General features: G+C 42.3%; 1 protein-coding gene across 2 annotated transcripts in view; it reads left to right on the top strand.

Moving 5' to 3' along the window:
• The window catches only part of LOC128749139 (ERC protein 2-like), an 89,523-nt gene that overhangs the window by 53,268 nt on the left and 13,938 nt on the right, over nucleotides 1-22,317 (top strand). The window contains exon 12 of one of the 2 annotated variants that reach the window (XM_053848418.1): nucleotides 5,101-5,261. In XM_053848418.1, the coding sequence (XP_053704393.1) occupies nucleotides 5,101-5,261 (161 nt within the window). Of the gene's footprint in view, nucleotides 1-5,100; nucleotides 5,262-22,317 lie in introns of those variants that run through there. The other variant, XM_053848419.1, reaches the window with a different exon arrangement.

Below are 22,317 nucleotides of genomic sequence, written 5' to 3'. Positions count from 1 at the left end.
ACTTTCAACAGAGAAAATCCAGCTTGCACTAACACTTAAATTGGATTTTACTTCACAAAGCCAAAACCTTTTTTTATTCAGAGTCTAATGGAGCTTCTAAATATCAGAAAAGCTGTAGGAAAGGAATGTAAAACCATTCTATATTTCTGCAAATGAAAACATGCAGTCTGTGCACGTTATTCTTTCTTTGCCAGTTTTCTTTAGGTCTGTCACACACACATGCTTCCTATTGCGTGTCTCTTTCTGGAGCTCGTCCATTAAAATACATTAGTTATCTCCACATCTGAAGTTTCATTACATTAGCGAAACATCAACTCACTCACACTCAACACTGATGTGAAATATTTAAATCGACCCATCTTCACTTCCATGCCGTTATATATTGACGTTGGGAAAGAGCACTTTAGCATCGTATATTGACTATTAAGGCAGATTTCATCATTGGATGTTGATGCATAGGTGTTTCAATGGAGTAAAAATGTTGGTGAGTTGGCGGGGCGGGAGCCCCTGGAGTACCTCACGCAAGGAGGGGAAGTGCAAGGTGTGGGAGGGCGTTTGGACGCTCTCTTAACTGAATTATATTGGATGTGAGTTGCTATTTATAACCACTGGCTGTCAGAAAGTTAGAATTCAGTGTCAAAATGTGACGTGGAAGGCGAAACGTGCTTCATTTGAAAGCCTAACCCCTGGTTTCCACTGAAAGCAGCAGAGCCACAAAATCTGAAATTCAGTATTGGTTCATGATGTTTTAAACTAATTTAATTTAATCCATTCATAGAACTCTCAATGCTGACAGAGATTCTGAGTATTCTGATTCTGAATGTTAGGTTTAGATCATCACGAAAAAGCATCTGCATCGATTAGATCAGATGTGTTATTCATCATTGATCGACGTGAAGTCATTTTGACTCAGAGAGTCAACATGAGACACTCCACTCTGCTTCCAAACACACAGATGCAGATATTAGCGAGTCAAAATTTCGTGAGGTGATGTTTAAATAAACGTATTGTGGGTTCTTTGCAACACATAAAACATGAATAATAAGTCAACTATCCAGCGATCAGCTCGGGTCACACCCGAAACCGAGAGGTCTGCCGTTATTAATGTGAAACACAAAATCCTTTCATATTGATCAGAGACAATATATGAGGTGTGATGCCCACACTGCGTATCACACAATCTGGAAAAATCTGGCGTGGCGTGGCGTGGCGTGGCGTGGCGTGGCGTGGCGTGGCGTGGCGTGGCGTGGTGTGGCGTGGCTATACACGGCGCTACTGGTGTGACAGGGTGTCAGCTGTCATGGCGTCACGGTGCCTGGCGCCACGGGAAGCAGTGGAAACCATGGGTACTGCACCTGTCTTTTTTGGATTCAAATCAGTAGTCATTTCGCTTTAAATTTAGGCTATAAGAATGTACCATTGTCATTAAATGACCTTCACTTTAGTAAGTTAGTAATAACACTGCCTTGTAGTAATGAAATTAAAGTGTAGATGTTAAATGAGTGCAGCATATTCGTATTTGTATTGGTCAGTGGAGAAAGAGCTTAGCTGAAAAGAGGAACTCTCTCTCCATATCACCCTAGCAGTAGAACCATCATTCCACCTCCAACAACCATTAAGGTAGCCCAGGTTAGAGGCCCTGAATACCAGGTTAGAGGTTCAAATGATGCCAGGAACACCACCTGATTCAGGATGGTTGTCAAGAAGGGAATGGTACATTTGTAAATATATATATATATTTTTTTCTTTTTGATGTCTGGGACTCTTTTAATGCACTGACTACCCAATGTTTTGTAGCTCTCACTCCCTACTGTTTCCCCTAAGCCATTGTTTTAAGTTTTGAATGTAAACAAATGAACGACAAGCAGATTGTTGGCCAACCTAAAGGAAATCTTAAGCAAAATAAACTGGTTTCATGACACAGAGCCAGCAAGGTCTTGGCTTCAACTTGTAATTGCTCTCTGGTTTACAATGGAATTCAGTTTTATTTTGTTTTACAGCGAAGCTGTGTCTGATGTGTCTTTAATTAGTGTTAGCCTCAGTTCTCATGGTGTAACTGAGAAGGCTTCAGCGACCTGCTGTCCTTGAAATTAGTCACACTCAGATACTTTTTTCTCCAAAATGCCTTGCTTCTTATCTAACCGTATCATTTCAACAGCTAAAACATTGCAACAAATGTTTGTATCTCTGCCGTCTGTTCAACAAAACCACTTCCCTGTTAGAGTCTTTGATGGTGCTGTCATCGCACTAAAATTTGAGTCAACATGACGTCAGCGCTTGAGGATGCAGTCAGTGTAAAAACCATAAACACACAGTTACGATGGAGAATACTTGTCTTGCCTCAGACGAGGAAGGAAAAAAGCGACTACATGTGTGGGTGTTGAGGGACAGCTCCTCCTGAAACGTCACCTGACCCTGGCATGGTTTCAGAGCGCCTTGCCAGACTCACATCCCCACCTCTCTATTTGCTTTATTATTTTTCTTTCTTTCTTGTGTCGGTCTCATGACATGTAGTGCTCTGAGACTCTACCTTCAGACTGGCCTGCTGAAGTGGTGCGTGGATAATGGCTTTGGTGACTTTTTTTCACACCTGATTTGATTCTACCATTTCTGCTCTTTTTTCTTTCTTTCCCATCTTCCATCTTAAACTGTCTCTACAAATCATCTTCACATTCTCTCCCCCTTTGTCTCTGTTTTTTTTTTTTTTTTTTTGGGTCTGTCCTCTCACCCATGTTGGCGTTTGAACTAGGCCTTTGAACCAGCAACACCGACACAAATGGACTAGAAGGATTTGGCCCTTACCTCTGAGCCCCTCAATCAGCTTAGCAACTAAGAGGGCTTTGAGCCAGTCTTACAGGTCCTTAGCCTAGCTGGGGGGCTTTGCCTTGAAGTTGAGCTAAATTAGCACGCACAGGCTCACTGCTAAGCTGATTAGGTTCCTAATTTCACTAAAATGCATTGTATTCCTTATTAATGATGTGATTGTGAAGTGAGGGCAAGCCTGGGTGGTGGAATGATGGATGTAGGTGAGGGCGTGCATGTGGTCAGAGCAAAGTTTGCCTCCTACTGTGTACCTGTAAGCAAAGATTAGAAAAATATCCCAGCTCTACTCTGAATCACTGGCAAAGACCTACTCCTTACCCAGGTGTATTCTTCATCGTTTTTGTGTTTCCTTTTTAATGTTTTATGGGTTCTGTCACTTAAGCTGACATTCCCGAAGTGGTCTGTGTGGCCCGGTCAGGTATATGGTATATTGAGGAGGAGGTGCAACAAGCTTGGTTGAAAAACGGCAAAAAAAGACAGAGAAAGAAAACTACCATAATAACTATAAACTGATACTTTTTTCCAGCGATCCGAACCCTGTGGCTCATATAACTCCTGGAGGACGGACAGTGAGAAGCAGCAGCTGAGACCAGCTGTGTTGTCGGAACTTCAGACACACAAGCGATAAACAGTGCATTTTGAGCATTTTAATGTAGATAAAAGATGAGACAAGTTCATGATTCAAGTTCAGAACATTTGTTTGTTAGAATAGAAGTTTCATTTCATTGTTTCATGAGTCATTCTTGATGCTGGAGCCCATTTTCAAAACTAGTTTAGAAGTGATTCTCATGCATTTTTAAACACCACTGACCTTTCTACGGTGAATAGTGACCTGTCTTGGCCATTCATATTAGCACCTTATTTACACAACATGAGGTAACTTGATAAATATGTGCACAGAATGTATGAATAACATAGGGAAGGCACCCAAAAGAAGTGAAAAAGTTTGGGAAGTGAACAGGCAATTAATTAGAAAAGCATCATCAGATTAAAATCTCAAATGTTTTTCCTTTCTGCTTTTACCAGAACCTGTAAAGTGTCTTTAATCTTAAATGATTCTTTTCCCCATTTATGACTTGATATTACAGTGAACAAATGTGAGCACTGATTGTTTTGCTCATACTGGGAATACCGGATTGTTAAAAGGTCAGTTGTTGTTGGCAAGAAAAATGGTTTTACTTTATTTGAAATAATAACGTGATACATTTCCAGGAAGCTGCGTCTGAAAGTTGTTACTTTCTCACCATTTCAGATTTTTCACCTCCCACTCACTCTGCTTTCACCCAGTTTCCCCTGACACCATATGTGATATTCATGACCAGTCTGACATCTGTGAAACACACCTAGAAATCAGCGCAGATGAAGAGTGTCCTGAAAATGTGTGAACGATTTGGCCCCTCCATAAAAAGAGGCCCTTTTCGTTCTCATGTCCTACCCCATGGAGTGCTTTCCATACTCTTCTTTTTTTTTCCCCATCTTTTATTTTATGGAGTAGAAAGTTCTCTTTTTGTTCATCTGTGAATGTTGTTTGGTTGAGGTTCAGCTCGACTGGTTCTTATCTCATCTTAGAAGCCTGACTAGATGTGTATCTTATCTTTGAGGAAGGTGCAGTTTCCCAATTTTACACTTTTTTTCCCCTCTCTGTGTTGTGTTGCCAAGAGGTTTTGACTTGATATGTGTATACAGATGAAGAGAGAACTAAGTGGATTTAGCGTTCAAATAATCTAGATATCAGACTTTGTGTCGATTTCTTCCATGCTGAAGGTGACGGCTGTAGGAATACCAGAAAAGCTATTCCGTTAGAGGGCAGTGTTTATGCTACAGATTGAAAATGGTAACGATAGTGCATCTTTAGTGCTTGTGCAGCCGTCGACAGTATTACATCAATGGCATTGGTCTCTCTCAACAATAAACTCAGTTACGGTGACCTAAAGAATCCTATGATGCTTTGCTGTCCGGTCAACCAGCTACAATATGGCCGTGCTTCCTCGGGCCCATGACTTGGATTATGTCCAAAATCTTGGCCCCATATGCGGTCTAGTTTGACATACTTGGTCTAATGTGTAGATGTACTCTATGTGTGTTTCTGAAAATATGTCTGTGAAGATGGGGGAGAAACAGAATTAACACATTTTTTAAGAGGATGGATAGCCTCACAGTAGTTCAGAGTCTAGCTTATTTGGTCTCGATGAAGGCCTCAAAATCAAAAGAAGTTGTTCCATGTTTGCACTGATGAACTTCTTTTTGTTAATTTTGTCCTGCTTCTCTTTTCACCAGTTGGAGGAGTTGATGGGGGCCTTGGAGAAGACGCGTCAGGAGTTGGACACCACCAAATTGCGTCTGTCTTCCACGCAACAGTCCTTGCACGAGCGAGACGGCCACCTCAACAGTCTACGACATGAGCGACGCAAGCAGCTGGAGGAGATCCTGGAGATGAAGTTAGTCCCAGTTAAAGACTTCTAATGATAAGTTTTTAGCCTGAAATGTGTTGTGAAATGTGAAGCAGACATCATTGCATAGGTGTGTTTTAAAGGAACATCAGCCATAGTCCAACGTTGTCTTGTGAAATGTTGCATTTATTGATTTATTGGTGGAGCAGCTTCAGACAGCAGGTCAAGGAATCATATTGTGTCTGTCAGTGTGTGGCAAAAAGGCGAGCCAGTGCGCGGAACTGGTCGTCATCCCATGCCTGAGTGTGTGCCAGTTTGAATGTGTGAGTGAGTTCAGTGATCTGTCAGTGGACCGGCTCCATGTGCGTTTTCTTTAAGTGCTCTGATTGAAGGAGCATGGAGCCTCATATCTGGTCATCATGTGCCACAGAGAAATGCCTTTAATGTCAGACCTCAGCTTTTGTTCAAAAACAGAAAAATGGCATATTGAAAACACAATTTTCTGTGGCTCGTGAGCTTCTGATCAAACAGCTTTTTGAGAATGTGTGTCTGTTGACAGTGTGTGTATAGGCCACTGGAGACGGGAGAAATTGCCCACACACATACACACACACACACACACACACACACACACACATACACACACACACACAGAATCTGTCTGTCTCTCCCAATTTCTACCATCTAAACATTACCAGGGATGTTTAGTGGAGGAAATGTACGACACATGAAAAGACACAAGCCATGCTTCTAGGTGATATTAAAATTAAAAACATGCTAACAGACCAAGCATGACATATGTGCGCTTGTACTTCACTGACACATGCTTTAAATCATCCCTTTATTAAAAATAAATTGGGGGACAATGGCAAGCCTCTGCTTTTGTGTTCGAATCTTTGACTAGATACAAGTCTACACTGCAAAGAGCTAATGGAGGGGCACATGGGGCATGAGTGTGTGTGTGGTCTCTGCTGCTATAGATTGTGTGTGTGTATGAAAAGGTCAGAAGCAACGGTTCAGGGTCACTGATGATGAGGATTAAAGGACTGTTGAATTGTAAGGAAGGGAAGCTTCGTGAGACTGACTCTCATCGAAGTGAGCCACAAAGATACGCACACAGAATGTACACAAAACCTCAGTAGAACTCACATATAATCAGTCACGTCTGCAGACATGCACATACTTAGACAAACTTTGGCTTTCTGCTTAAAAGGGGGCCATATTCCCACAACAGCTCTGGTCCAACTTACCAAAGAGAAACCTAAACAGGGGCGATAGAACAGAAGAAAGACGCCGAACAAAGGGAGGGAGGTTAAGAAAAGAGGAAGAATGAGCGGTGGGGGCAGAATGGTGGGTGCGACTCAAACGCAAGTATTTTAATTTTTAGAAATCATGAGAGAAGTTTGATGGTATGCCAAAGTTTCTCCTTTGCTCCTCTGCTGTGTGGCAGTGTAGGAAAGACCAGCTGAAGCAAACCACGTTCCCCCTGTGTGCTTTTTAAAGTCTGTGTTTGGCAATGTGAGTCAGAGAAAGAGCAGATTCATGGACATTTCAACACTGTTAATGAAAGAGATAAGAGGGGGGAAATCCAGTTTTCTATGGCTCTTTCCCATCCGTGTTTGGTCGAGCTAGGACAGCAAATATATATGGAATATATATCAGACCAATTAACCAGAATTAAAAAATACATTTTGTGTTTAATTGCTTTTAACATGTTGCCTCTGGGGATCAGAGTAATAACCAGCCTCCATCTTCATTCAGATCTCGCAGGTTAAACAACAAGCTAAATAAAAATAAAAGGACTTTGATGTGATAGTGGGGCCAAAGCTTGCAATCAGTACCAACTTCGATACCCAGTCAAGGATTTTTTGCACTTCTGGTTCACTAATACAGTACTTCAAGACTGTTCTGCTTAGTTATTTGAACTTTAAAAAGATAGAAAATTCTGTAATTTGGGGGAGTTTAGATCCTTTTTCTGATTGTGATATAGTCAACTTACACATAGTGTTATTTAATGCATCGAAGGGCCACAGGGTGCAGTTACACAATGAAGAAACAGTGTTTAGACATTTTTAATAGTAAGCCATTGAGATGTTTCCAAGTTCTGAAGGGGATAATACCACATGCCACAACATCACAGTGGCTTGCTGAACCCGATCCTCCTGTAGACACTGGGAGCAAAACTGATTTTATCTCTGTTTACATTTTAAGCGATGGAAAATGACGATAACACTTGCCTGTTCGCTGCTTTGAGCTTTGCACTGGACATACGAGAAGTCCATTACCAATGTGTGAAAACTGCTTCCACCATTTGGATGGCAGGAAGATGCTTCAGCGAAATGTGGGATTAGAGTTAAGAGTCAAAGACCTCAACTCCAATCTCTGACCCACAAGTAAGCGAACAATGCTCGAACTTGGAGCTGAAATTGATTTGGGTCTATGAAGTGTGTTCATCAGCTCATTACTGGCTGGTTGCTGAAACCCGTGGCATAGGCAGAAGCAACATTATGACTTTCAAATCCCTGAAGTAGACATCCTGTCTGCAGAGTTCCATCACCATAGTAACAATGAAAAACACACTGTTCAGATGGCGAGGTCATGTCCTTTTGTTGCCGCCTCACACTCTTAAGAGAGTCACACAAAATTGTGACACCAAGGGAGAATGGATGACAGTAGACCATTTCACCTGCTGAAATGATTCACAGTGGCATCGTGCCATTGTTCTGATTGAAACGATGAGACAGGAAAGTCTGCTATGGTGTGTGAATGGGATTCTCTGTGCTGCAATGGCGAGGGGGGGCTGACCACACATCACCTTCTTCTCTCTGAGGTTTGTGTGTGTGTCGCCTCGTGGGAACTTGGGCCCATTCATCATGTCTGTCTGTGCTCCATTGCCCTCTGACATGCATGTTTACCTTCAACATGTGTGTCGGCTCTTGGGCCTGTAGGTGTGTTGTTATGTCAGGGCTGAGGTGTGCTCCACCCTTTTGTCAATGGGGCGCTTCATCCCGAGGAAGTCCTTGGTTTAATTCTTCTTGTTCGGAGTGGGAAACCGTACAACACTTTTCAATCTTTATGGACCATGATTATCTAAATGGATGCCAGCAGATTAGTGGGGAGATTGACGGACATATATCTGTTAAAGTCAAGTGCCAAATTCCATACTTTGTGGCCTGTTTATTGCTTTACTGTCTTGGACCCTGTACTTGTCTTATTTTAATCCCACTTATCTCAGGACACATCTATGTGCTTTTAGTCTACAATTCCTAACTCTATATGGTGTTGATAAGCAGTATAGTGTCAAACACAAGGTCTAGGGGCCAACTCTGGCTCACTGAGTCATTTTATGTGGCTCTTAATTATTGTGTTTTATCAAATGACAAATGGAGAATGGACTCTTGTTTGGTCTGTGCGTCAAATATGTCCTTTGTTCGACCCACAATTTGGACTGTGTTTAGTATTTTGACCCCCTGATTGAGATTGAAACCGGTGATCTAGACTTTGCCAAACTCATTGTGGAAATATAGGCTTATATGGCTGCAACATATCATCCTAAAATCCAGCTGGTATTCTCATCATCAAGTCCCATAATACAGTTGAAACCATTGAAAGGCTGAAGCCAAAGCTTTAAATCAAAAATGTATTTAATATTGGCTAATCAGTGATATTGCTGCAGTCTGTTCTAAATTATTAGAGTCATTAATAGTGTCCAGGGTTTATTTCATTTTGATTCAACCATTTTTCACCCACCCTCCAATTGAAATTCATGGAATTATTTTTGTTTCATTAATTGGAAAGAAGGTTGACTACACTGCATATGTCATGTCAGGTTACTGCACAAAAGGAAAAAAGGAAAGGCGTGCACTTGTGTGTCAGGTTTAACTGACAAAGATGGAAGAGTCTTTCCAGACGCTGAAAGAACTTATTGTCTGATCAGGAACTGGTGCAAGGATACTTCAGTGAATTTGACACGGACACAAAACAATGCTTTGATTGACAGCTGCAGGGTTTGGAAACTCCGCTGATGACCAAGAAGTTCCACTTGGAAAGAGAGGCAACTTTTTCCCTCAGAGAATAAAATCGCCATCTCATTGTCTCATTTTTTTTTTCTTCCTCCGAGAAGAGACTCCACCTTCCACTCCTTTTTTTTGCCTTTATCTTGTTTTTATTGTCGTTATCTGTGGGCGAGTGGAAAACGGCCTGGAATTTATCACACATACCTTATAATTACTATCACAGGAAATGGTCTTGAGGAAGTAGGCACACTAGCCCTCCTAATTAGTGTCAGTCGCAAACACACATATACCTGCACACACAAACACGCACACTCGAAGTGAATTAGCGTCATTTGGCTGGTGTAGAAGTCTCGGGAAAGCTTAATCTGGCTTTAGGGAGACTAACACCCCCAAGTTTGCATGGTGGTATAAATCTCTGGACTAATTGACTGGAACGGTGTGTGTGTGTTTGTGTGTATGTGTGTGCATCGGTTTGTGTGAGCATGTGTCTGTGCTCAGCAATTGACGGGGTTGGCCTTGTAGTCATAAATAGCCAGCCCACCACACACCTCACCCCGAGGTGAGCTGTGAGGTTGCCTTCAGAACGTCTAGCAAAGTCAGAAAGGTGTGTTTAAGTTTTGGATTTTATTTACCTCAACTGAATCTGTGTGGCCTCTCTGATGACTGTGCATTTTTTAAGTTGCATGCTTCGTTGTTTAAAAAAAAAAGAAAACTGACTCAGTGAGCTTACTGGAATATGTTTGCACACTGTAAACAAGTCTAATCGTCTGTGGTTTTACACATGCACAAACACACCTAAGAGACTTTTATCACTGTGTCTTCGCTTGTCTGGCTCCACCGTTGAATATTCTGTTATCAATGTGCATTTAGCTCATCAACATTATTTGATACCTGTTCTAGCATTTAATGTGTTGTTTCATGCAGTGTCCTCAATCGGACTGCGAGGGGGCAGTTGAAGTAAGTGATCCAGCATCAACTTCACCTGCTCCTGTTAGCCTCCAGATTATCGTAAACACGGAATAGATCTCGTGTTCTTCCTTGAACAGTGAGCAAGAGTCACATGGATCAGTCGCGAGTAGTCACTTACAGAAAGTTACACCAATATTCACTTGTTACTTTTCACAACAGGCACATTCAGAAGCCATTTCAGGCTAGTTTGACTCAATGGTTCTTCAGATCTGACGATCACTGATGTGGGGATCGAAAACTGATGCCACAGCAAAACCTCATTTAGACCAGAGGAAGCTAAGTAACTCTACTGTTATTCATGATCACCCTTTCATGTCTCAGCATTGTTAATGTAATGCCATGGCTGTGTGTCATTGTCATAGATCAGTGTTTCCCAACCCCCGGGCCAGCGACCGGTCCTTGGATCAATTGGTACCAGGACGTACAAGAAGTAATAAATTATTTCCGTTTTCTGTATTATCTGAGTCTGAAGGATCTTTTATTTTGAAAAATGACCGTCACTCCCAGATGGGACCGTCTCATTGCAGAGAAACAAGCTCAGAGTTCCCATTGATTTAACCATATGCTGATTTAAAATTTTCATGCACTTTATATTGGGTTCTGTGGTGTGTCTTTATGCTATTCTGAAGGCATTTTTAAACGTTACCATAGCGAGAGTCAGTGAGCATTAGGGCAGTAGGAGGAGAGTTTGTGAATCTTGGTGGGCACACAAACATGCAGAGGCCTTATGTGACGGTTCAAAGTGGCAACTTCATACCCCCCGGGCCACGTTCCAATTGTCAAGCGTTGACCGGTCTGCTGTGATAGATCCAGGTTGGGGACCACTGTCATAGATGACAATTGCCGCTTGTTCATCAGGCAGTGCTACTGGCACAAAGCTTTTAACTACATGTGTCAAGGTGGTCTGGATTTGATGATATTTTAGGCAGTAAACAAGATGACTTACCAGCAATGAGCTGCTTTCACACGTCTCAGCCACCGGCACTCTCGTTTGTACGTCTGATCTGCTTAATCAGGGCTGTGAAACCATAGTATAATTATCATTATCTGCTTCTCGGCAGTGCCAGCAAACAACCCAAGCAAGTTTGGACGGGGTTTATGTGCCCATGTGGATGTGCAATAGATTTGTTTGTGTGCACTGTTCAGCATGTGCGTACTTGAATTTGTCTTTCGGTGTGTGGCTGTGCGCCCTGATAGGAGATGATGTGAAGAACATGAGAGCGATTAGCAGTGAAAGATAAAGAGACTGTGCCAGCGGCTATGTGATGATTTTTCCTGCTCTTGTTTTGGCCCTTGTCGCAATCATTTGGTCTCTGTTAAACAGAGACATATTGGAAACATGAGTGGTCTCTCTGTGCTAGTGGGTATCCTAAGATGGAGCTGGAACTAAGAGACAAAATTAGTGGACAGGGGATTAAATAGTGGAAAGATATTAAGATGAAAATAAAATTTGAAGAGAAAAAGAGCCAGAGGAGTTACATTCATCCTCAGGATTTCAAATCAAATAAAACCCAATGTTACCTTATGTGTCACTTGTTTGGTTGAGGGATTTTACATCTACAGGCATAACAGACACACTGAAGTGCTCCACAATAAAGCGTTTGGTCTCATTTTTTATGCTAGCGCAGTTGATGTCGAAGAATAAATGACGAAGAACTTGGAATAGGGGAGAATAAACTTTAAATAAAAAAAGAGTAAACTTATTTGGAGTAGCTGTATAAGATGACAACCACAGTTTAATCTGTGTACAGTCCAGCGTCCTGAAAGCTTGCATCAGTAAGACAGAGGAGGCCTTTATGTGGCCAGACAGACTGGGTAGAATGAGGACCAGCCACAACTAAACTAACAAAACAGGATTCCTGCTGAGACAATAATGGCTGCAGGGACTGGCAGCTGACAATGGCACGACTTCTCAGGTCGTAGATTCCCTCCAGAGAATGGCTTGTGTGTGTTTATGCTTAATTGGGAATATTAACGTTCATGAAAGCCGTCCTCAGCCTGGGAACATCATCAAGCGAAACATAAAAACCTTTGCTTATGAGAGCTCTCATCTTTGTCATGCGTGTTTCATAATGTTTTTTTGGGTGTCAGAAGTGAAGAATAACACAAATTAATTTCCCAACAAAGATCAAAGGGTCGAATTTAACCCGAACTGAACGAAAGCCCCCATGTATGACACTGCCCTATTCAAACCACAGGGCTTTGAGTTCACTCAAATCAAAATTGTGTGTTTGGCCTAGGGTTACACGTTCGATTGAATTAGGGAAGTAATGCACACGTACATACTCAAACAGGCAAAAAGATCTATATTAAGTTAAAAAAAAAAAAAAAAAAAAAGGTTGTGTGTCTTCTTCCAATGCAATGCTTTTATGTGATAAGATCGGCTCGGGGTGCTCTTGTATGCTGGATTCCTCAGCACATCAAACAACAGTAAACCACATCACAGAGGCAGGAAGAGCTCCACTCCATTAGCTGGCCTATAAAGGACAAGTCTGTGTGTGTGTGTGTGTGTGTGTGTGTGTGTGTGTGTGTGTGTGTGTGTGTGTGTGTGTGTGTGTGTGTGTGTGTGTGTGTGTGTGTGTGTGTGTGTGTGTGTGTGTGTGTGTGTGTGTGTGTGTGTGTGTGTGTGTGTGTGTGTGTGTGTGTGTGTGTGACCAAACTACCATGCTCCCTATTTGAGGTTTGGACACAGAAGCAAAGGTATGCAGTTCATAAAAATGTTTGCTGTGTAGGTAGCTGATCAATGTCAAGTGCTTTTGGAATGCAAGCGGACCCACACTATGTGAAGGCACTCACAAACTCTCTCTCCACCTGTGGACAAAAACCAAACAGCTTTACCTAAACACCGAAGTAGGTCACCAGACGTTTTTGTTTTAATGTTTGACGTCTGATTGCTGTCCACGTTTTATTTATTCCCACAGGGCTTTTGAGTTGAACATCAGTCTCTAGTTAACCCAGTGGACGGTGACTTTGATTAATAAATTCTTGTTTTTCGTGTCACCGTTAGCGCAACAGATGGTCCTCATTAGTGTTTTTAGTACACTGGCACCAGAAGTAACAACACTACACTCACTCAAACAACACTACACTCACTCAAACAGAGGAAGAGTACTTGTTCACTCTACTTTAAAAAAGGGCCTCATCTAAATGTAAACTCACACACCAGTGTTCTCCATCTCCAGTGAGGAGAACGTGTTGTAAGGTGTTCAGTGACAAACAACCGAGGAGACATTCCTGAAACGTCTAGAGACAGAATTTGGTGGGGCATCACAGAGAAATACATTAACCCAAATTGAGTTACACGTATTTCTCCCAGTGATTTGAAACAGATCTGCAACGTGTCTGTTGTCCAAGCCACAGGGAGTAAGCTATCACCCATGACTCCAAAGCATCAGATTCAAACTGGCAGCCCACCAGTCACTGCTGTAGTCATCTGCTTGGAGAGGATGTCTTCATTGTTTATGTCAGTCAGATTGAACCCAGAATCTCAAAAAGACATCCTGTACTGAGCATTGAACAAAAGCCTAATTTGGAATTTGGAGGGCCACCCACCATTTTTTATTATTATTATTATTATTATTTTTTTTTTTTTGTTAAACTGGCCCGGGTGTGAGGAGCTGGAGGTGTATTAGTATTTTCTAGATTGATGCTGTAACCAGTGAGCTTGATATGTTGGTTAAGGGCTCACAAAGCATCCCCAAAATGGTGGAACTAACCTTGAAATGTGTGTAAGGAGAAAGGCAGTGGACAAGCGGGGTGTTCAGGGAGGAATTATGTACTATGGCAGGCTCTAATTGCTGGCGTCTCCTGTTGTGTTTGGCTTTGTTTTACCATGCCTAATATAACCAGTCGTAGCAGAGCGTCTGCCAGCGCAAACACACAAACACAGTGCTGAACCAAAGACAAGGCTTTTATGGCGCTGAAGACTTGGGTAACCTGAAACCTAGGGCAAACACTGAGTAATAAAGCAATTGCTGCACATTGTTTAGAGCCTCCTTCTGGCATGGATTGTTTTTCAGAGTCGCTCTGTTTCCTGACAGCAGTTGCCTGACAGCAGTTCCCTGACATGTGACTTTAGAAGCTCAGTATGCAATAAACAAACATGCATATGCATGCACCGTAGCAAAGGCGACGTCATGACTGTGTTGTCTGTATGCAAAAGAAACACAATCTGGAATACCACTGCCTGCACGCTACACTGTGGATGTTTTGACTGGAACATAACTGTTTCTTGACAGTGATTGGTTTGATGAAAGCCTTGACCTTGTTGACTAAGAGACTACTAAAGCATTCTTAGACCCTACTGTGATCCAAACCCTACTAACCATGAAAGGCACTGTCAGTCCTTCTCGTTTGTTAACACTCTTTTCAAAGGCGTTTTGTGCAAGAGCTAGTAATTGTTGAGGAAGTGTATGGGACAGCTGAGTTTTACCTTCATGCATTGTCCATGGCCTTAATACTATTAGAATTCTGTACAATGCTAGTGTTTCCTGCGTGCCAACAGTTCAAATATTCATGTGCAAACAGTCATCGTGCAGACTGGCAAACACAGCGGCATGGCGACGACTGCATTGTTTATATGCAAACAAGACACTCAGAATGACAACGAAACACACTGCCATCAGCGCGCACATTCTATGATGTGGATGTTTTGACTGGAACACAACAGTGTCTTGACAGTAATCGCTGAAAGCTTTCAGGCGGCATCTGACATTCTTGACTTGGAGACGTCTCAGTGACGCTGTTGTTTCTTAAGATGAACATTAAAAAGGTAATGATAATAGCAGTACATAAGCAATTTATACTTTTAAATCATGTGCATCTGTATTTCTCTAGCAATATCATGCCATATTAATTGAGCAGCACACAACCCAGTTAGAAAGTGCCTGTAGATCCGTTCATTTCATGTCTATGTAGAATTTAAAGGTGGATGCAAGCATTGCTCAGTTGTTTTTCAGCATGACTTAACTCCACCATCCTTCAGAATAAATGAAGATTTTTATTTTCTAATTTGTTTATTCAATTAAAAAAGGGAATCTCAAAAAAAGCCTGCGACTCTCCCATTGAAAATTGCTTATGTAGTATTCCCCTGGACCATTTTTTCCCAGACTGGCAGATGAAATCTGTACCTATTTGATTCCCAAATTTTATCCCCACCGCTGCTGTCCTAAGATTCAGTAGCCTTTCTATGCAAGCAAATTTTGCATGCTAACAATAGCTGGCTTTCAGAAGTTTAGAGACCTGGGTCCATGTGCTAACTGTGCTCACACATTTAAGCTAGGCCACATTAAACAACCTCAAATGGGGTGCACAGCTTTCTATAGACTATAGGAAAATGAATGATTTTAATTCATTGTTGAGTGTGAATCTATCATGGGAGTTGCTTAGTTGTGTGAGGGAGTGCGTTATCTCTCTGGAAATCTCCAAGTCTGTCAGCTGCATCTGACTACACACTTCCACCGGTCTCTTTATTAAAAAGCAGATGTATGTTAAAAACCATGCGCAGGTGTGTGGGAGGGCTGGCGTTTTACAGCTCTGTACAGTGTTCAATTTGCTGCAGCTCAAGTTGAGTTTTAGCCATGTTTGCAGAGAGAAAGCAGACGGCCCGCGATGCAGGTGAAAAAAATATCCGTTTCAATATGTCCTCAACGGTCTTCGTGATTACAAGGCAGGGATTTTTTTGCTGTATCATACTTGCATGCGCGTCTAGCATTAATTTTCATGTGCTTGTAAAATAGATAACAAGTAGGCAGATCATCTGAGAAAACAAAAGGTGCTCTTCCAACAAAAGCGCAAGTTGTTTCAATGACATGAACCTGCATACACTGACTTGAACTTTATTAAAGGGGCATCTCTGTTTGGAATTCACTCAGAACCAAGAACAAGCAAACTGATTGACTAAGGTTCCATGTACCAGAGGCGTAATCTGTCGACACCAGGACCAATATACAAATTAGCCAGATTATAGAGCAGCCTGACAATGCATCTGTGCAGGTCTTCGCGTGTGTGCCTCTGTGAGAGCTTGGACTGCTGAATTGAAGAGTACAAAGTTGTGTTTTCGAATCATTCTGCACATAATCTGTCTGTATGAAGACAAACACTGCGTCAAGTTTTTGTCTTTTATATCACAAGTTGTATTCATGCCACTCTTAGATCCTCACTGATCTGTACAAATACACCACAGGCCTGTCCGGACCTGGCCTCTAATCAGCACCCTCATCACACCCACAGTCTATGTGGCTGTGCGTGTCAGCAGCCATCTGTATCACTCACACTGGAGAGCAATAAAAGCCCAACTGATATCCTCTTGATCAGTTACTCTCTCTCCCTCCTGATCTCATTCATGTCTAATCAAATATTATTCCATGATTCAGCCCTTTTTATTCCTCTGGACCAGCTTTAAAAATGCAACCGAAGCCACTTGATTATGATGAGCCCCTGTTGCATAATGATTTCTTTCTAGTTTTGTTCATGACATTTTTGTGCTTGGATGGACGTAAGATTATTGTTAGAATCAACTAAATGGTGCTTTGAGGACATATAAAAAAAAAAAAATCATAAAAACGTCAACCGGGAGGGACATTTTATATAAATTAACATTTCAATGCATTTCACATTAGTTCTGTAGCTGGAATAGCTGCTTTTTGAAATGATGCTGGTTGCAATTGGATCTAACTGTGATTAGCTGATGGAGTGTTGGGTGAATGCTGGTGTGACCCTGCATGTCCTTTAACTGACGGGAAGTCCAGTCCGTGCTCCAAAGAAAGCTATAATTCTAAAAGTAACACCGGCCAACAGGGAGTACACACACTATGGTGCGCGCGCACACACACACACACTTTCTGGCAGAAATCCTCACTGTGTTGCCGTAACCACATTAATTGGGTTGTGTAATTGACCAGGCTCTTTCCCACAAATTGGGAAGCGGCCCGTACAGATCTGTCACTTTACCATAACCGTTCTTTAAACATCGCTATGACATTGCTGTCCAGGAAATCACAGAACATGTGTGTAGGATTTCTGTGATTGTCTGTGTGTGCGTCTATGGCTCCTTTAAGGGAAGTGAGTGTGGCGGCCTCCCATTCCACCGCATGTCGGCTGTGGTTCAGCTGTGGTCCACCGCCAGGCCCTACATTTGGAGCACTGAGAAAATACACTTGGGGTACTCACTCCCCACTGTTTCTGGACGCGTCTTTCATCAGCTAGTGTGTGTGTTGTACTCTGTGCCCCTGACATTTTAAGGCTTTCTGGCCTCCTGTCATGAGTGTGCGCTGTATTTCCAGGCTGCAGAGTTAGATGACCGAAGTGAGAGAATCAGCATAGAGGACAGGAAAGGCAGAAAGAATGAGGAGAGAGGAAAGCAAGGCGGGTAATTGAAGGGTTCAGGGTATTACTTAGGCCAAGGATGGCTGTTTCAACGTGTTTACATAACCTCCTTGAACTTAATATTTAGTCCTAGTCTGGAGTGAGTACAGGGCACATGTGAGCCAAATAGAGGATGATGAGTGAGAGAGGAAAAAAAAGGTGAATGATAGAGAGGTCCAAGCCGGAGGTGATGCCATACACCCCTCCTGTGCTTGGATTTTTCTCTTTGAATAAGGACAAGAGGAGGAGTTAAAGAAACACAGGAGACTGCAGAGGCCCGTCCTGTCCGAGGTTTTGTGATGAACTGTTCGACAGATGTTGGTTATTTTAACACAGTGGCGGGACGTCGTGGAGGACGGCCATTTAGAATGACGCAATGCAAAATATGTCCTTCTAGTATTCTGGTCGTTTACATTTCTGACAGTTGAAAGTAGAGGCCTCGTTGCCGCTTGCCTTACAGTTCTGACAAGTGCTTATGACATCCTCCTGGAAGGAAAAAGAGAGCATTTGTAGTGAAATCTAACTACAGATTTCAGTTGTCAGACATAGCACCATATGCTTTCCAACAAATCTGTCGGTGCTACCTTTGACAATAGTGAATGCTAACTGTCATCAATGTTTTCGTTCATCGTTGTATAGGGTCAATTGAACCTATAACTAGGCCCTGATTTTTTATTGACGTAATATATTACAGAAACGGAAATATCTGATGAATGGATTGTTTCAAGACTTCAAACCTTCAGCACTCTATGAGTAATTGCACACCTAATAAGTACACCTTTAGCCAGCCAAACAGCCGCCTACATACTGAGCCCTGTTGTGGCAAAACTCTTTTTGAAGAATGACAAAAAGTTTTGTCATTCTTCTTCTTTCTCCATGGTAACTGGATAAGTTGACTCAACAACCACCAATTTGAGTAAAATGTAGCCTTGTTGACTATCCTGCATTGGTGACTGTGAGCCATGCTGAGTTTGTTGTGGGGTTAAAAACAATAGAAATCAATTGAAGAAGTGAAGTAGGGATGGCAGTGCCTCATATTACACAAATAAAACATTACAGGATGATCCTGACTTACAACGGTCATCCCTTCTTCATTCATTAACAATGTATTCATGTGAAACACTTTTGTCGATAACTGTGTACAATTACATATACCTTTAAGGTGGTATTTCCTGTTTAGAACCTAAACAATATTTGTGCTTTCACTGTGCCTTTCTGTTTCGTGACCCTCATGTCTCCAGTATGACAGGGAGCTTTAAACAACCTTGCAGCTGATTCGAGCCTGTGCCTGTACTTGTATCTGACCATGTGTCGGGGTGTTGTGCAGGGGTTGTTACAGTGCAGTCCCCCCGTCACATTTCCTGCCCCCTGAGGCGACACTGTCTGTCAGCCCTATTACGATTACAGCCAAAAATGAGTGGAAAACGCTGGTCTGTCTTTGGGAAACTCCCCATTGGTTTAGGGTGTGCCGTCACCTTGCTGCAGAGATTTTGCCCAATTTGATATGGATTGTGTTTTTCTTGATCTGAAGCGAAAGGTCTCACGCCAACACACGCTGATATACACACACTGGGGCATCAGCACTCCCATATGGGGGAACACAAGGTCATCCAAATGGCACAAAAATGTCTGTGACATCACTGTCCTCTCAGATGTTCCGCTGAGCCTTGTTTGTTTATCTCTGCTGTTTTACAACAACAGGAATTCAGTGACCCCTCGTTGATCCCCACAGGACATTATAACAATCTGTGGGGTTGTAAACCGAATACCTTTTTTATTGATTGTGATCGACCTGGTTTTAGTCGTCATTTGTTAAGTTAGTTGTTACATTACATTGGAAGATCTATTTTGTTGAGTGTGATGATGAAGTATTTGGTCTGAAGTCTAATATTCAAAAGTGAATAGATATTGGCGTTGTTTAACAAATATATTAATGTGTTGCAAAGTCCATTCATGCAGGCTGTGGGCCACCTGGTCTGTGTTCTTCTTGTGTTTTGGTCTCTCTATATCTCTCCCCCTCTCTCTGGCTGGAATGCAGCAGTGGCCGTCTGGTTCGGCTCATCTCTGGGAGCAGTCAGCCTTCTCTCCTCATCCCTGCTCCCTTTCTAAACATTTGGCTAGTTTTGGCAGATTTGTTGATTTTGGTCCCCTCGTATTTTCCCTGTTGTTGCTGTAAAACTGATACATACTCTTCCAATTAGACCCCTTCCCCTGCCAGCCCCGCCTGTTTCGGACTGGTCTGAGCTCTTGTGAGTGGGTCGGGGTGGGCAGAGTAAGTGGGTTGTATATTTTATTAGAGAATTGAAAACACACAAACTGGCTCAATTCAGGTTGAAACATCTGCTGTCATTTTTTTCCCCCTGAGATTAGCATGCAAGGTCGGGCCATCTTAAAATCTCTAATCTCCATATATAGAATTTAAAAAGCATTTGTAATATTTATTCCAGATTAAATGCTGAGATCAATCAAGTCAGAATTTGTCCAAAGGTTCTGAACTGTGCGAAGGAATGAGCCAGAGAATGTTTTATGTTTGAAATATAGGTTTTTTTCTACCTCTTCTGTTATAAATAACACTGAGTTACACGACCATAAATAATAGTGTCACTCAACCATGCCTTATTCTCATGTCCTCTGCTTGCTCTCACCACAGGCCTCCACTTCTGCCTAGTCAGGGGCCCCCGGCTCCACACCGTACCTTCAGACACTCACAATCAAGGAAGGCCCATAAAATGCTGGTGGAATGTTTGTGCAGAAGTGGACAGCTAAGTGGTGCACAGGCATGATCACAAACTTGAACAGCTCGTAATGGATGTTGTGGGAACTGATATTAGCTGGCTCCCCACGTTCTCTCCAACCGAATACATCACACATGCACGCAGACATGAAAGCATGCAGCCGAGCACATGCTGCACTTAGGGGCAGGCTGTATTGATAGCTCCCCCGGGCATCACATGGACGCATCTGTTTCTGTCCCCCTGACTTTCCACACTCATAATTTCAAGTAAGTCATAACACAAATTATAAACACATATCCCTCAAGCGAGACGCCTTCGAATAACAGCATGAAGTGTGCAGAGCTGATTTAGCATGGGCTGGGACTCCTAAATCTTTACCTTTGCTTTTTCCCTTCACTTCACTTTTCTTCCTTTTTTTGGCCTCTTAATAACAAAGGTGGTATTAACTCTCGTCAAATACATACTTTTCGCCACTTTGTAAACTTTGTATTTTGACAACTCTGGTTGTTTTTGTGTACTTCTTGACCCCGACTTCCATATTTCTCAACAGGCGGAATACTTCTTTCAATGCCTTCTTTTCTCATGATGAGATTGCTGGATAAAAGAAATTATTCTGATCCCTGATTCAGTCAAGGTGCTCTTGTCACTTGTTAAACTATGTGTCAGTGTTCCCTTGTCTTCTGCTGTCAGAAATCCTGAACCCCAATTTCTCTTCACTTTGCTTCTTTCAGACTCACCTTTCCTGCGTCTCTCCCTTCCCTACATATTGTTTTCCCATCTCATCTTGGCTGACCTTTTCCCCTCCTTTTCCCTCTCACCTCTCATCGCATGGTCATGTACTTTAGCCATCCATCTCCCACCTATGTAGATTCAAAGGTTTCAATATGGCTCATGAGCATTCAATTGAAATCACATGTTGTGGTCCAACTGAGAATTTCTCCCCTTATAAATAAGATGTCAGTCCGGCCCCTCTGGCGATCCTCCTCTCCTCCTCCGAATCCAACTTCTCAGAGTTTATGTGAGCAAATGCTGTGTCTTCTGTTGTCATAACGACTTCAGTCTTAAACAGAAAACTCCAGCAGATTGATATTTCTCAGCTCAGTCTTTGTCATTGCTTGGATTAATACTCTCTTTTATTGCATTGCCTTATGACTTCTAAGTGCACAAGGTCTGACTTTCATGGAGACTAATCACAAGTGTGTCATAAAAACAACATTTCCTTGTCACCTTTCAATAGGACAGGAAATGAAGATAATCCTTTGTTTGTTCAGGACAGGCCAAGTCAAGCAGGGAGCAAGACAGAAGGGGAGGAAAAGCGGGTGGCTCATCCTCCCCGAATCAGCCGTGGACTAGTGAATACACATTTATCACCAATGAATCCTGCTGTACATTGTGGGCCAAATAGTCACCTAAATTAGATCTGATTAAATACTGTGAATTTGTGTTGAGCTATTAAAAATCAGCAGACAGACACACACTGTATAGAACCTGAGACAGCCATCACTGATTAAGGATGTGGGAGACGAAGTAACTGGTGGACTAATCATAATAATGCCCTCAGTTTAATTGTTTCAGGAAGGCATCAGTCAGCGGAGTCCCACAGTATCAGGTTGTCTGTGCCCAAAGGGAGACAGCACTGTAATCTGCTCTCTTCATTAAGAGGGAGTGATTTAACCCACTGTGGAACTCAAGTCGAAGTTAGTTAATAAAATGGAATTCATTTCTTCTCATTCACATAGACCCAAAATCGACAAATAAGTACAGTCTAGACTAGTACCTGTTCAACACTGGATTGGACAGGCAGTACAACATTACAAGTGTTTCAAAAATATCACGTTTAATAACTGAAAATGATTTTGAATGCCTATGTCCATCTATTCATCCATCCATCCTCATCTGCTTACTTTTTGCTGGGTCGCGGGGACAGCCGCTTTAAAAGGTCAAGCCAAATGCCCTTCTCCCAGGCAACATCCACCAGCTCCGATTGGAGTCTCTCCCATGTGACAGAACTCTCACCCT

This window comes from Synchiropus splendidus, chromosome 18 (assembly GCF_027744825.2).
Source record: "Synchiropus splendidus isolate RoL2022-P1 chromosome 18, RoL_Sspl_1.0, whole genome shotgun sequence".
In the NCBI taxonomy this organism is placed as follows: Eukaryota; Metazoa; Chordata; class Actinopteri; order Syngnathiformes; family Callionymidae; genus Synchiropus; species Synchiropus splendidus.
This window is presented reverse-complemented; position numbering and strand designations above follow the sequence as displayed.